The sequence below is a fragment of the Falco biarmicus genome, chromosome 6 (assembly GCF_023638135.1).
Source record: "Falco biarmicus isolate bFalBia1 chromosome 6, bFalBia1.pri, whole genome shotgun sequence".
Taxonomy (NCBI): Eukaryota; Metazoa; Chordata; class Aves; order Falconiformes; family Falconidae; genus Falco; species Falco biarmicus.
The window spans coordinates 8,589,312-8,604,502 of NC_079293.1; the positions used below are offsets into that span (position 1 = coordinate 8,589,312).

General features: G+C 37.0%; 1 protein-coding gene across 3 annotated transcripts in view; it reads right to left on the reverse strand.

The window, feature by feature from the left end:
- Positions 1-245: 245 nt before the first annotated feature.
- The window catches only part of BCKDHB (branched chain keto acid dehydrogenase E1 subunit beta), a 129,182-nt gene continuing 114,236 nt past the window's right edge, over positions 246-15,191 (reverse strand). For all 3 annotated transcript variants that reach the window (XM_056343300.1, XM_056343299.1, XM_056343301.1), the window contains 2 exons: positions 6,281-6,433; positions 246-586 (listed from right to left, as the gene is read on the reverse strand). In XM_056343300.1, coding sequence (XP_056199275.1) covers positions 6,293-6,433 — 141 coding nt within the window. In that variant the 3' untranslated portion in view covers positions 246-586; positions 6,281-6,292. The remainder of the gene's footprint in view (positions 587-6,280; positions 6,434-15,191) is intronic.

The window sequence follows — 15,191 nt, forward strand, 5'->3', positions numbered from 1 at the left end:
CCTCCCTTCTCAAGAAAAATGGAGTTTTCGTTTCCCTTGCAGAAAGGAAAATCAGTATTTGGGACTATTTTCCATGAAGCCACTCAGCTAAAATGACAGCTAATGACACTGGTTAAAGGAGGTCTCCGTCAGAGCAGATGCACAAGCTGGTCTGGCTGTCTGAGGTTTATTTTGTTGAAAATACAGTCACATTCATATAATTTCTTTGGGTTTTCTCTAAACAACAACAAAACCAAGAGACAACATGTGCATAATATGTTTTATTGAATAAAATCCTGCTTCTAATATTTACACAGTGAAGCTCAGAGATGTAACCTAGTGAAGCATGGCAATGTGTAGCATTCATACAACATCTGGAATATCTTTGATTACATCTGAAACTACTTATTATAGCAACCACCTGCCCATCACTGATTTCATAATTAAGGAAGATTTGAACTTTCTGAAGAATAGCCAAGATGCATATTAAGGATAGTTGAGTTCAGAGAAAATAGTCTGCTATGTGAATTCCAAACCCATTAGATCTGAGTGAAGTGTCAAGAGTTTTGAAGGCAGCTTCTGTATTCCTCTGTTATTCTTCTCAGCTCTGCAGAAGAAGATGACAAAATAAATTACAAATCTTAAGGCTGAAAGTAGTATCCACAACTTAAGCACACAGCACATTCCATAGTAATCTTACTTTTAAATTTATAATGCCACCTTGACCTCAAGGTGTGTGGACTACGACAAAATACTTCGCATGTATTAAAAACTGTATTAAATTTTAAAAGCCGTCAAGGAACACACAAAAAAATTAGAAATGCTGCAACAGATATCTAGTGAAGGCAACAGTATTTGCCACCATTTACACAAAAACTTTATGAAGTGTCTTCTGTCCCACTCTAGCATGTTAAACAAGTGTTCTGTGTCCTCTTGTTAGACCTCTACTAGACATACTATCAATCTACTATTACAGCAAAGTGGGGTCTTGTAAAAAAAAACCTATAGTCAATACCCTTCCTGTTTATAGGGTTGTTTTTTTTTAAGGTAACTTAATTATTCCTGATCTTGCACGAGTTCTCAGCAAGGGCTGAATGCAAGTATAGACTTGCAACAGCCATATGAAGGCACTAAGTCATAGGACTAGTAGACTGTTATCTTATATTTGGACTACTCACTGGTTGTGAATAAGACATGATTCACTGGCCATTTGCACGTTTTTTGCCATCCAGCAGGAAAACATTATAAACCAGGAATGCTGTGTCCTACTCAAGCCTCCGGAGGTTGTTTATTCTAGTGGGTTACAGGCAGTGCACTGTAGAAAGCAGGCAGTCTAGCCTGCAATTTTTGGGATTCTGTGTTGAGAAAAACCTGGTTGTTAGTTTCAGGTTAAAAGAAATGATTTTGCATAGTCCCTCATATTTTATTTACCAAACAGGAACAGAAATGATATTGTTCTTGTGTCTCAAGGTAACCTCTACGAAGCCCTGGCTAGTAACCAGGACTGCAAAGAACAGTTAGTTACTAACCGAAGTATCTACCAGGTCCCTTCCTGTTTCCCAGCACAACTTACTGGTTGAGAAAGGGAAAGCACTGCTGTCATTTGCAAGTCTCTCCTAACTGGAGCACTGGTTCCAAGCAAACTGTATTGGATGTTGAAATATAAATATATGCTTGGAAAGAAAAATAAATTTAAGTTAAACACCCCCATCCCCTAACACCACCTAACCTTTAAACACCAAGGTTAAACTTTCTATAAAATAGTTCCATAATTAAATTCAGTGTGATAACTTCGTATTTTTAGAGACTAAGTTTGTAACAGTAACGGTGTTTCTACATACACACACACCAAGTCATGGAGGTAAACTGTCACCTGGCAGGGACATCTTTAAAAATCAGAATTTTGATACATATGTGCATATGCAAATGTGGTAGAAAAAGCCGCAAAAGCTAACAGAAAAGCACTTGGCTATTTGCCATTTCTACACTACAGCCACCCCTGAATATATTTGTGTATCACAAGAGTATATTTTATAAATTTAGTGGCTGTTTTCTTCTGTTTCTTCTTTTATCTCCTCTCCAAATGAACAGCCCAGATACCATTCCATCTACCCAGAAAATGTATATCTGTCCTAATCTCACTGCTTCTTTTCTCTTTAACTTTTTTCCAATTACAAATAGTTACCTGGAACAGAGCTGCCTACCTGGAAGCTGCTTCTCTTATAGCTAACATAGCCATAAATTTTAGTAACTAAGAAGCTGCTGAAAGATACAGATTTTGCTCTTGCCTGTCTCATCAGTGAGGTATATGGTATGCATTGTCAAATGTTGTCTTTGAGCTGGAAAACTGTCTGTACTGTCAATCTCAAGATAAGTAACTACATGTGTGTAAGACACTGTCAACACAGGTTGAATAAAACCAAGCGTACCTTAAGATGAAAGGCTAAGTTTAGAAATGATTGACCGTAGCATCCAGCTGGAGTCCCTGCATTACCCTCAGACACAAAGTAGTAAATTAATTCAGGTGTCTGAGAGGAACATTTCTGAGTATGAGGTGTATTTGTACGCACAGCCACTTTTGCAGAGAGGGCTTTGTTCATTGTTTTTTAAAGATGATGCAGATTTATTCTTTGTTGAGTGAGAAATACTTGTGTGAATAAAGACAGAAAGATTTTGACATACCAGTAACTTAAAGAAAAACATACTGTAACTGGTGAAAATAAGTTTGGAGTTAACATCCCCAAGCATTAGCACAGAACCTGCTCCCAGATTTGAAGAGGACTTTCAAACAGAGGTAGACCATGAAACATTATACAACCTGGTGTTAGGCAGTAAGAAAGGGAGGGAATCATATTGCTGCAGACTTCATGAAATGAAGTTGCAGGTAGCTTCTTACTCAAACTAAAGAGATTTCAGGCCATGTTAGAAAGGACAATCTGATATATACCACCTATATATCTGACAATCGCCACTTGGGTTTTTTCCCCACACAGCCTGCCTGAAAGCAACAGATGAAGCAATTTCTAGTAAGTTATTGATTAAGAAGGGAAAAGAAGGTAGCCAGCCATCCCAGCAGTTTGTATCTAACACAAATGTCTTGAAACGTAAACCAAGCAACAATTCAGCCATGTGTGCTGGTTTTGGCTGGGATAGGGTTAATTTTCTTCATGGTAGCTAATATGGGGCTGTGTTTTGGATTTGTGCTGGGAACAGTGTTGAAAATACAGGGTTGTTTTCATTATTGCTGAGCAGGGCTTACACAGCGTCAAGGGCTCTTCTGCTCCTCACCCCACCCCAGCAGCGAGCTGGCCGGGGGTGCACAAAGAGTTGGCAGGGGACACAGCTGGGACAGCTGACCCCAACTGACCAAAGGGGTATTCCATTACCACAGCATGTCATGCTAGAGTATATAAAGCTGGGGGACGAAGAAAGAAGGCGAGGGACAGGGGACGGACATGGATGGACACATCTGGAATTATGGCGTGTACTTTCCAAAAAAAATCCATTACGTGTGATAGAGCCCAGCTTTCCTCGAGATGGCTGAACACCTGCCTGCCGATGGGAAGCAGCAAATGAATACCTTGTTTTGCTTTGCTTGTGTGCATGGCTTTTTCTTTACCTGTTAAACTGTCCTTATCTCAACCCACAAGATTTCTCACTTTCACTATTCTGATTCTCTCCCCCCCATCCCGCCACTGGGGGAGCGAGCAAGTGGCTGTGTGGGGCTCAGTTGCCGGCTGGGCTTAAATCACACCACCAGCTTGGCCATTTCTGTAACTCAAAAGCCAACCCTACATCCCTCTTCACTGCAGGGAACCACTAGGTCCTCTGTCTCTCCAGCAACAGGAGAAGAGATCCAACTTTTCTAACATCCAGAAGACTATGGCTGTGCTCAAATCCACACAAACTGTAACACTGTTTCTTAGAAAAGATACCCCATCTCCCTACACAGGAGGTGGTTTAGGACACATCAACCTCATCAATCTAGACCAATGACAAGTAACGTCACTAATAAATGTTACACCGAGTACAAAAAGAAGCAAATATAAAGCAATCCTTCGACTTCTCAGAAATATAAGTGCACTACCTTACACGCAAACTCTGTGGAGAAGATGGTGGGGTGGAGATCTACTACAACTGCTCTGTCAGGCATGTGAGACCAAATAACTACTTTAGCACAGGGAAAAATAAGGGAATACTCCCCTGAAATGTGCCTTACAACAAGGCTCGTGAAGGTTTCCTCTTAGAAAAACCTTTGAGGAGCTCATTCTGTAACACTAATATCCAGTCATACCAACCAAAAGACGTGGTGTAACGGGCCCCAGCATCTGCACGTTTTCTCAGACAAACCAGAAAGTAGAGTTTTCTCTGTCTTTTACACTGTTTTCCAGACAGCCCCTAATAAACCTGCTCCTTGATATGCTAAATCCACGCTTTCAGCTGGCCAATAACCTCCTCTGAGATTTGTGTCTGGTGCAGTCCACAGGAGAAAGGTAATTATGAATGCGGATAGACTTTTGCACATTTTAGTCCCTATTATCTTCACAGATTTAGAGTGGATTTGCAATGTGTGGGCTGTGTGCAAATTCAATGCAATCTCAGAATCCACTTTTTTCTCCTTGTATCTTCCTCACTTTACCATCCTATGGAGAAATGGGGGTTAAACTAAGTCTCTGAGCTACCAAATGCCCTCAGTTTGTCTCCCTCTCCTTACACAGAGGTAAGAATATTTGGTCCTTTGGTTTCCTTTGGAAAGGAACAGATTAGAGGCTATCCAGCATGGCCTAGCAACTTGCCTCGAAGGGCAGATACCACCCATTCCCTTTAGAAAAGCTTCGCTGAGTTTATTGCAGAGGTGCCAAACAAAAAAGAAAATAATTATTTAATAAGTTTACTTCAACTCAGATAAAAGGCAAGGACAAATGCCAAAAAAAAGAGCATTTACCACATACTCTACAAAAAAAGATCACAACATTCCTCAGTTTAAATCCTAAGGAAATGTGCTGGTGTGTCCATAACAGGTGATTTTGGAGGAATATTTTAAGTGGAACTACATTATTTTTTGAAGACACTGCCTTACTGGTAGCAGTCCCATTTCACATACAGGCACTCCACTATCAGCTATTGAGGGAAACAGAATGAAATGTGCAAAGTTGTCCAGAAAGTAAGTATGCACATAAACAAGATTAATATTAAAGTATTGACAATCTTCTATCACTGGCCCTAAATTCAATTTGCAGTTTAAATTACAGGCAAAATGGACACGAGAGCACCCCTAATACAGGACCCACTTTGCCCCCCCCACCTTCAGTGTCAATAAAAATCCCCTGACTGCCTATTACAGGATCTCCTTATTCCAAAGGAAAACAGGCCTGTTGTTTTCTTCTTCTTTTTTTAGTTCAGAAGTACAAGACTTACCGAGACTCAATCTTCAAAAACTAGGCTTCTTGATTCACTTAATTAAAGGAAGTAGAGAATACAATGTGTTGACACATTTCCTATTAAAACTTTGGTCATTAAACACCAGAAGTTTTCCCACAGCAACACACGATACTAAGTCCCAGTTGGCCACTGCACAGTCTAATGCTACTTAGTATTATACTACAATGAAACAAAGACAAAAATTGTAACAGACTGTAATTAATAGACATATAAGTGAAACAATATATTACTTCACAGACTTGGTGCCTGAATGGCCTTGGAAACAGAAATCTTCAAGCATGACGAAATTACATAAAAGATGATAAAGAAAAACTATTTTTAGAGTGAATACTAAACATAAGCCTTATAACTGTATTTGAACAGAACTGTAAGATATTACAGGTACTTCATGTGTTCAATGCTCCATGCATGTTTGCAATGCAGTGCCTATATCCAGTGTAAAGTGGGCCTTATTAACACACCTCGCAGGACTACAGGTCAGACTGAAGAGTGAAAAATTACAAAATTTAACACTGTGGTTTGCTTATGAAATAACTGTAAGTCTTCTAATATAAATGAAAATATGTTCTGTGCATTACTATTCCTTTCACCTTTCACTTTACATTCTTTTCCCTTCTCAGGATACAAGGGATTTAATTTTCAGGTTGATTAAGCAAGGTAATTAATTTTAAACACTGACTTCAATGGCAGCGCTTAAAATGTTCAGATGCCTTTAAGACTGAAGGCCCAAAGCCATACGAGGCAATTCCTCTTATAAATAAATAACGAAATAAAGAAGTAGTGCTCGAGCCTCAAACCTTGCAATCCCTCTGCCAGAATCCTTACAGGCAAAATGTCAGTATGAGACATTATTTCTCACCTGCACCACTGCTCAGTAGTTAATCATTTTTCGAAGAGCATCATAGCATTTCCATTTGTCTGGGATGTAGAAAGGCTCAAAGATGTGAGGGAAAGGAGTGTCATAGCCACATACTCTTGAAATAGGAGCTTCTAAATTCAAAAAGCATTCCTCCTATTAACAGAAATACAGAATAAATGTTAGTAAGGCCATTATGTTCAAGAGTCTTGCATCACAAATTGAGGTTGAATGAACTTTGCCAGACTGACAGTCCTGGAAACTCAGACCTTCTATTTATATCACAGTATAAGTAGTCCAGACCAGAACAGTGCTTCCTTTTGCCCAAAGGTCCATATTAAAATAACAACTTGTATTAATGTTATTTTCATTTTCTAAATGTGTGCTGCATTAAATCATAGGCAGGTTATATTTAGCACATCTGTTATACATCTAGACAAGTGCTGCCAAGAAACAATTATTTTAGGAACAAAAGGAGTAAGAGTTTCTTTCCTGTGCCACTTTTAAACATATAGAAAAATTACATAATCAAAGAGTGTGTATTATTTGTTGGATACATAAACATAATATAAAAACTTTTTTGAACACTTATGTTATTAAGACTCTAAGAAGGATTAAGCAGTTATAGAAATTACGAATTTGAACTCAAGTGGATTTGCGTAACTCCAGCCCTTGAGTCAAATCCATGCTCTACACAACACTCCACAACTTGCGTTCTATTCGGAGATCAGATTTGGCAATGACTGTGACTCAACCTAGTAAGGCACAAAATATTACAAATACACAATATTAATCTGAAAGTAACCTGTAAAAATATGTGTAATGTTATCAGCTTTAATAACCAAATAAATACTGAGGTTTCAATCTTCCTACTCTCAAGTAACAGAGCGATGGCATGGACCATAAAAACCCGCAAGCAGTAGATGCAGAAATAACTTTGCCGGATCAAATTGATATTGATGCTAATTATCAGCTCCTTTTCTCCCCATATCTTTAGCATATGTATTTGCTTTCCAGAGCAGAAAAATGAAAAGACAAAACATATCTCCTCCTGGCCTCTCTTTTATGGACTGCAACAACTGAGACATCCTTCCCCTGCACTTGGCTCAGCAAAATGGAAGGTGAAGGATTATCTTCAAGTCCTTTTCCACCAGGCCCACAAGGAAAACAATCAAAGACCTATGCTTTTCTGAAGCAAAGGTGTGAATAATTTCTGACTGATTAACTGATTTGAATACACGTTGCCTTACAGTCCACGGCAGCCTAACTCTCAACTTACTGTGCTTTCTATACACCATGATATTTGGCAGCAAGGAAGGTATCCATAGCACACTGAGATTACCACCTTTTGCTGCAGCTACCACTTCAGCGCATTGTGAAGTGGCCTATTTCTGGAAGACAGATGGAAGTGAGAGAGTCCAAGAAGTTGTGCAATTGCATACAGTGTCATTACATTCAGTAGTGAACTAATTCACCTAGAAAACTTCAGAGTCTGAACAGATCTGAGGTAAAAATATAGGAAATAATATGAAGATTTTTTGAGCTCCATATTCAGGCACTCCTTTGCTTTTGTTTATAAAGCGAAAAATTCACATTAGTACAAAATGCTATGAAGTACTGTGTATAAAATGATGCCCTGCCCCAACCTGCTGACAAAGGTGTTTTTGATATTGATCAGTCCTTGGTTCCCATGTTGTGACTGCCCAATAAGACAAAGCAATAGCTTTTGAACCATCCCAAAACTGACTGCCCAGGCCACCTGTGAAAATGCATTACACCAAAACATACGAGTATATTCTAGACCCACAGCCTTCCAGTACTGCATTGCTGTTGCAGGGTACCCAACACAGGACCACTACCTAGGAGGCACTTTTGGTTTACATCATAATCAGCTCTGCGATAACGGCTCACCACAAACGAAGCTTGGAGAAAAAGTTTGTTAGTTTCATTGAAAATTTACTGCAATATTCCCCACACACTGGGCAACTGTGCAGAGAGCAGCAGTGCAGCTTCAGCAGCCCAAGCAGCTGATAGAGAAACATTAGCTGCAACTGGCAGGCAGAGTGCTAGACGCCCCTGAACGAGCCCCCAGGCCTGGCTGGCAAACCCAAGCCATATAGAATAGTTGCAAGCACGCGTATTTGTTAATGCTTTTGCCATTATGTTTAATTCACAATAAAAATTAAGTCATAAGACTTTCTGAAACTCCACTTAACTTTTTTTTTCCTCAGGGAGAATCAAAAGCAGCTGTTCCAAGCACCCTTTCTGTGGCTGTAAAACTCAGCGATTGCTTTCGGTTTGAACATACCCCTATTGCTCTGAAACTTGGACAGCTTCCAGAGTCACGTGGATTCCCTTGCCTCTGTGAGGAAGTCAGAGAATGATGCTGGGATGATCCGTGTTGTATTGTCAGACACTATCCAAGAATGACAATGCAATAAAGGTGGAAGAACTCTTTAAGTCTGAGCTACTCTCTGCATGTATGTGTACAAACATAGCTCTCTCACTATTTCTCTGGAGGAAAGGGTGTGGGTTTCCAGATTTTTAACTAAGTTATTGCACTGTATGAGTAAAACATTTCAGAGGCGGAAAGAACAGACCCAAGCCACCGGTCAAATCCATGAGGGAAACTCTGCTTATACATGATCTGACTGAAGTCACCAGTGTCACAAAGTTCCACACCCAAGTGGCTCTGACTGTAATAACGTCACACACATAATTTTGCATTGTAATAGCTTATCATGGAAAAAAATCATTTTCCTTGCAAGCTAATAAAATTAGTATAACAATACACTGAATAAACTGCTAACAGTTTTTAGAGTACCATCATAGAATGCTTTGGGTTTGAAGGGATCACTAAAGATCATACCATCCACCTCCATCCCATTGTAAGATCATCTTACAATGTATTTTTTATCTTACTGGCCACAGCTAAAGTCATAGATAAATCTTATACACATGTATTTGTTGTTCTGCAGAGGACTGTGAGATTTTTCATGCATACGTTTTACAGATGCAGGTTTGGGTCAGGTGATGCGTTGGTTAGAGAACTCACTGGAGTAAGTCTCAATGTCAATGACCACAGTAACAACAGAAAAGCCACAGATCTGGCAAAATGAAGATGATTCAGTTGACATTATTTCATTTACAGATTTACTGACAATATTTGCAAGAATATTGATAAGAGCAAATAGCAGAGAATAAAAGCTTTTAATATTTTTTAAGAGAATGGAAATGAAGTCATAATCCAGAAGGTAGAGTATAAAGTTATCAGCAGAATCAGGTATTTGAAAACAATAAAGAACATGAATTTTTACTTTATAATGTAGAAGTATTGTAAAGGAGACTAGAGTCTTGATCTTGCTAAGAGCTTAGTAAACACTTGAAGTTGGCATCATGGTTCTCATTCAAAACTCATGTTTTTATGACTTTCACCATGATCACAGCAGGATAGCTAGATTTACTCACAGAATCACACTGATACTCCTGCCCTATGCTAAGTATTTGGTCCTCAGAAAGTCACAGATCCACCCATTTTACGCATAAGCAGTCACAGAAAACAAGCTTAAGGAAGTATTTTAATAAAATGATTTAGAAGGAAACTGTTTTCTGGGTGGGTTTTTTTTGTTGTTGTTTTTGTTTTGGGGTTGTTTGTTGGGTTTTTTTGTTTACAAACATGTAAAGTGGTTTGGTAGAAGATACTACTATTCGACCAGACATGCTTTGCATACATCTAGGTATGCAGAAAGTCTTTTGTCAAGACTGGGATCTTTGCTTACAACTACCTGTAATTAGGTTTGGAGCCAGTTTTGTTTAAAATAATAACCTAATAAAATTATTAGGTTTTTTATGGGTCTATTTTATTAGTTTAATTATGGGGCTTTGATTTATTTCTGGAATCAGGTCTGATTTATGGGACAACATATTCAGTTCTTTCCTTTAAATACAAATCAAACCAAACTTTTTCACAGTTACAGAACATGAAATTGCCTGCGTGATGGCATTAACCTAATAACTGTAATCTGAGCAAATGAGATTGTATTCTTCATTAGATGGCACTACACTTCGAAAAATTGTAATTGTTAGCAAGATTTATATACCAATATAAAAAAAAAATATTATACAGTTTATGGATGTATTTCTAACCTTCCCTTTTGAGCTTGAAGAGCGCTGAACTCAAGTGATCAGCCCATCCAATAGCCTACCTTACACAGACTTGTGTTCACACCTGCTAAAAGTTAGACTGCAGGAGAAGCAAGAGCCCACCACATTCCAAATAAGATACTGCCACATCTGCTGTACATTTTGCCAGACTTTTTGCACCTGTGCAGCCACATTGTAGAGAAACACAACCGAGAATATTAATACCCAACATCCAGTCCTTTTTCAGACCAATTAGCAGACATCCGTCTACTACGGCACTTACAAGAGTGACAGAAGATCAATATTTTAAATTAAATGGATTTACTGCATACTGCTTGGCCATATAAGGGCTGGTACTGGCCCAAAGCGCTCTTGCACAATAGGGAAATGGAAGCTTGCTGCCTTCAGTAAGTCCCTGCATATTTCAGAGCGACTGTTTAAACAATCTGACATTGTTCAAAAAAAGACCTTAGGAAAAAACTTTAAAATTAAATTGTTTAGGAAGCAGTAGGCATGTGATTTCGGATTCAGTGTAAAATGTTTTAAATTAAGTTTTGAAAATCAGCATGAAAAAGTCATACTTATTTAGTAGAATATCCACTAACTTCCAAAACTCAACAGAACTAAAAAACTAATTTTCTTAGGAAAAAAATGCTTATAAGGGAACAGATATAGTTATTAGTCTAATATATCCACATTGTCTTAATTTAAAAACATTCAGACAAAACATTAAATTGTTGTTCTTCCTGCTTCCTAACTGCAGAGGTCAAATTCTGGCCTCAGTTATTCAACACGGCCTTTGCTGATTACCTTTACTTGCCTGAATTTCACTCAAAGCCCTCCTGGAAAATACATTCTTATATTCTATAAAGACATTTTAATTGGTCATATTATTTCATCTCAACATTTTGTGTTTAATACACATTTAGGAAGACATTTCAAAAAAACTTGAGAGCACTGTTCTTGAAATTCATAGCAATCATACGTATCACACCCACCACTTCAAAACAATATTATGCCTTGATTTTTAGAACAGATGCTAAAACTGAGGAATTGCTAGAAGTTGCATGATTGTAATTGAAATGCATCCTCTACTACTGTATCCCTCTACTTCCCCAAATTATTATAATAGAGTATGCTAATACAGCAAATTTTATTTTAGCTTTATTTAAGTGTATATTTTACTCTTATCAGAAATTTTGGTACTCATTGCTAAATCAGGGTTCTGAGTGTAAAACCCTTAAAAACATGGACAACTGAGAATTGCAGGCATTTATATATGATAGCTCAAAAAGGATAAAATAAGAAAGCAAATCCATTATTGGGCATTACTGAAAGAAAACACTACTCATCGTTCTGCAACAGACAGAAAAATAACGCAATCTGGTCCACAGTTCAGAGGAAGCACTTCTAGGCATCTGGCCAAGAAGAAAACAGTTAAAGAGATTATTGCTCCTGACCTTCCTGTCTCTGAAAGGAATTTCTATCATTCTATATTCATAGTAAACAAGCCTCCATACGCAAACACCTTGATAAGTAACAGTAAATGAGACTATTTAATATGTAACCAGCAAGAGAGACAATTCCAGGCTGACACTTCTCCCCTGTTTTGGTCTTATTGTCTTCCACTACTTTTGGATCTATTTGATTTTTCCCCTCTGACCAACATGAATTAAAATCTGTTAGAAGGAAGTTGTTTGGGGTTTTTTTATATATATATTTTTACATTCTACTACTCTGTGGAATACTTCCTAATTGAGAAACCTGTCCTTTAAAAATCAATTTCTGCAACTTTTTACATCCCAGAGAGGTATGTTTAGCAACACTACAGGTACTAAAAAAAATGAAGAGCTACAAAAGTATCACTTGATTGCAGAGCTGCTGTATGAGAACACTGATTTTACAACTCCTTTTTTCAGTACGGGAATTTACTTTTTGTAGGATGACAAATATAAAGTTGATTTTAAAGACTGACATAAATAGGCTGAATTAAATAGAAATTTTAATATTTCTTCTGGTATTACAGCTATTACAATAAAAAGAAGAATACACATCAGATTAAGATCCATTACACAAGGCAAAATGTAGGAACATTTTTCATGCAATTTTTCATGCAATTTATTTTTCTGTTGACAAGAATACAAAATTTAGACCATGAACTCAAGTGACTACAAAAGCACATATATATTCAAAGAACTTTTATGAGAGAAAACTCTAACCACATTAGAGTTTCATTTTCTGTTCTGATATTTTTATTCTGATTTATTTGTCTGTTGTCATAAATTAAAACATGGGGCTCAAACAGTTAAGAAAACTTACTCCATAATGATTTGTGGATGAGTGTTACACTTATATTATCTATTACTTTCCCATATGAATCTTCAACTGTAAGCTACCTACTGTTGTAAAAATGAGATTAACCCTGCTGTAGGTTAATAATGATCATGACTGTCTCTTTTCCAACTAAAACTATTTTTTAAATAAAGCTTAGATAAAGACTTTCAAATGAAGCTTTCCAAAGAAGTAGTCGATCAAACCCCATTTTATAAAAGGTGGATTTCATGCAATAAATCAGACAATAAATACAAATTAAAGGTCGTCTTCTTTGGTTTCTGCTTATAAAAAAAAAAAAAAAAAGTCTAATTTGAACAGCTTGCTTACAGTAACAGGAAAGTCAAATATCTGCAGTTCTCATATGTCTCACAATTGTAGTACAGTACTTTCTTGACAGCTGCAAGCACCAAATGCTACAAATCTTAAAACATAATTTGCTTTGACAACATATATATGCTACATTCTTATGAACAGTCATTTCTATGAGCTATGTAAATACTGCAAACCCATGAGATATTTTCAAGTTGAGATATGTATACATATATCTTTTTTTTGAGAGAACATTTTTTTCCAACAGCTTAGCCATTTTCATCTTAACATAATTTTATGAATTTCTTCCTGATGGTTACAATAGTGATACAATTTTTCCTCAGAGAACTCTGCAGTTACATGCTACAAACATTTAACTTCTATCAAAGTTGAGATCACTTTAAACCAATCCTTTTATAACGTAGCACAGCATGTAATGATTAATTTTATTTGTTACCAATGCTTTAAATTTACATACAGGGAAATACTTCTCTGCTAAAATTATTTATCATTGCTGCACAGATAATATTTGTACTTACAAAATACATCAGCAATTAAAAAATGAAGAAGCAGTTAGGGGGAAAATTGTTCTGTGTAATCCCCATTGTCTTGTTACCTCTAAAAAGCAATTAATGGTAAATATTGTCTTTATCGTACTGAACCACATAAAACATAGAGATGAAGTCAAAGTTACTATATCAAAGATAAAGTACTTCAACATAAAATAAAATTATTTCCAAATAATTCACATCTCCCTTAAAACCATCATGCTAAAATAAGAATTCGCTTCAGCTATAATCACAAGCATAGAAAATATTGGCAGTGAATGTATTTCTGACCACAGCACTTTTAGAATGCAGATATATACAACACAACATTTTAAGAGCAATACTTAATCCTGTTTTAATACTTAAACACTTTAATACTTAAACCTTGTTAAAATTATCGATGAGATGTTGCGTTATGATACTCATCTCAAATTAAAAAAAAATTAAAAAATAGCAACTATGGGGTGGCTATGCACCAGCAGCAGCCTTGCAAGCCAATGCCGTTAATATGGGTTCTTTTCTGTTATGTGAAAGAATTCACACATTGATTAAAATATTACATGAACGTTTTCTGAAAAAATCAGTATCTATGGCATCCCATATGTTATTTTTCTGTAATCCTGGATACTCTGTTGACCTTCATTGCAGATATGTATTTGCATATTTAGCTCCTGGCACTTCATTAGCTGATGAAAGTAATGACACTGAAAGGATGTTTATGCTGCGTATTTTTCCACACCACTTGCCAATTTCTTTATATTAAAAAATAACCAATATACTCTATGAAGCTCATTACTCCCATTTCACAGAAAGGAATGTGCATAATTAGACAAGTAAAACAAATGAGGCTGATGTCTTTATTGTCGCTTGCCTCTAGGAGTTGTGAAAGAGGATTTGACCAGAAATTCAGGACAGACTCCTCACTATGAGCTAGATTTCACTTTTAAAATCTACACACATTATTTGGGGGCAGTCACACCTTTTGTACATCACTTAAACTGCAATGAACTGCTTACAGGCAGAATAACATTACTGCTTATGAAATATTTACAGTGAGTTTAAAAGGTTCTGCAATTTCCAAAAGGGAGAACTGAAACTAACTTCCTTAGCTTCAGTATTTTGTGGCTGATGGGCAACACCAAGTGACATGTTTATCTAGCTTAGATTTTACAGCGGGTCTCATCATCACTATTCATTTACATAACATAACCCCATTATACACTGAAGACTTTTATACAGACTCAAGAATATTTTATTTCTTACTTATTTTATATCTGAGAGCTTCATTAGTCGCATTGCGTAAAACAGCACCAGCTATCTTAGCAGCAGCTGCCCGATGCAGTGAAGTTCTCCTTCACACACGTCTTTGAAGACAGCCTTCCAATTTTATTTTGGCTAGCTTCACAAATCAACAGAACAATCTTCAGCAACCCAATGCAAAACTGATACTGTTTGTTAAATTCTTTTTATCAAGTTTACAACACAACCAGCCCAACAAACATTCATAGTAACAGCATTAAATCGAAGCTGTTGGGATTAGAGCCTTGGTCACCGGCTTGGTTGTCTTAGCAGTAGAACTG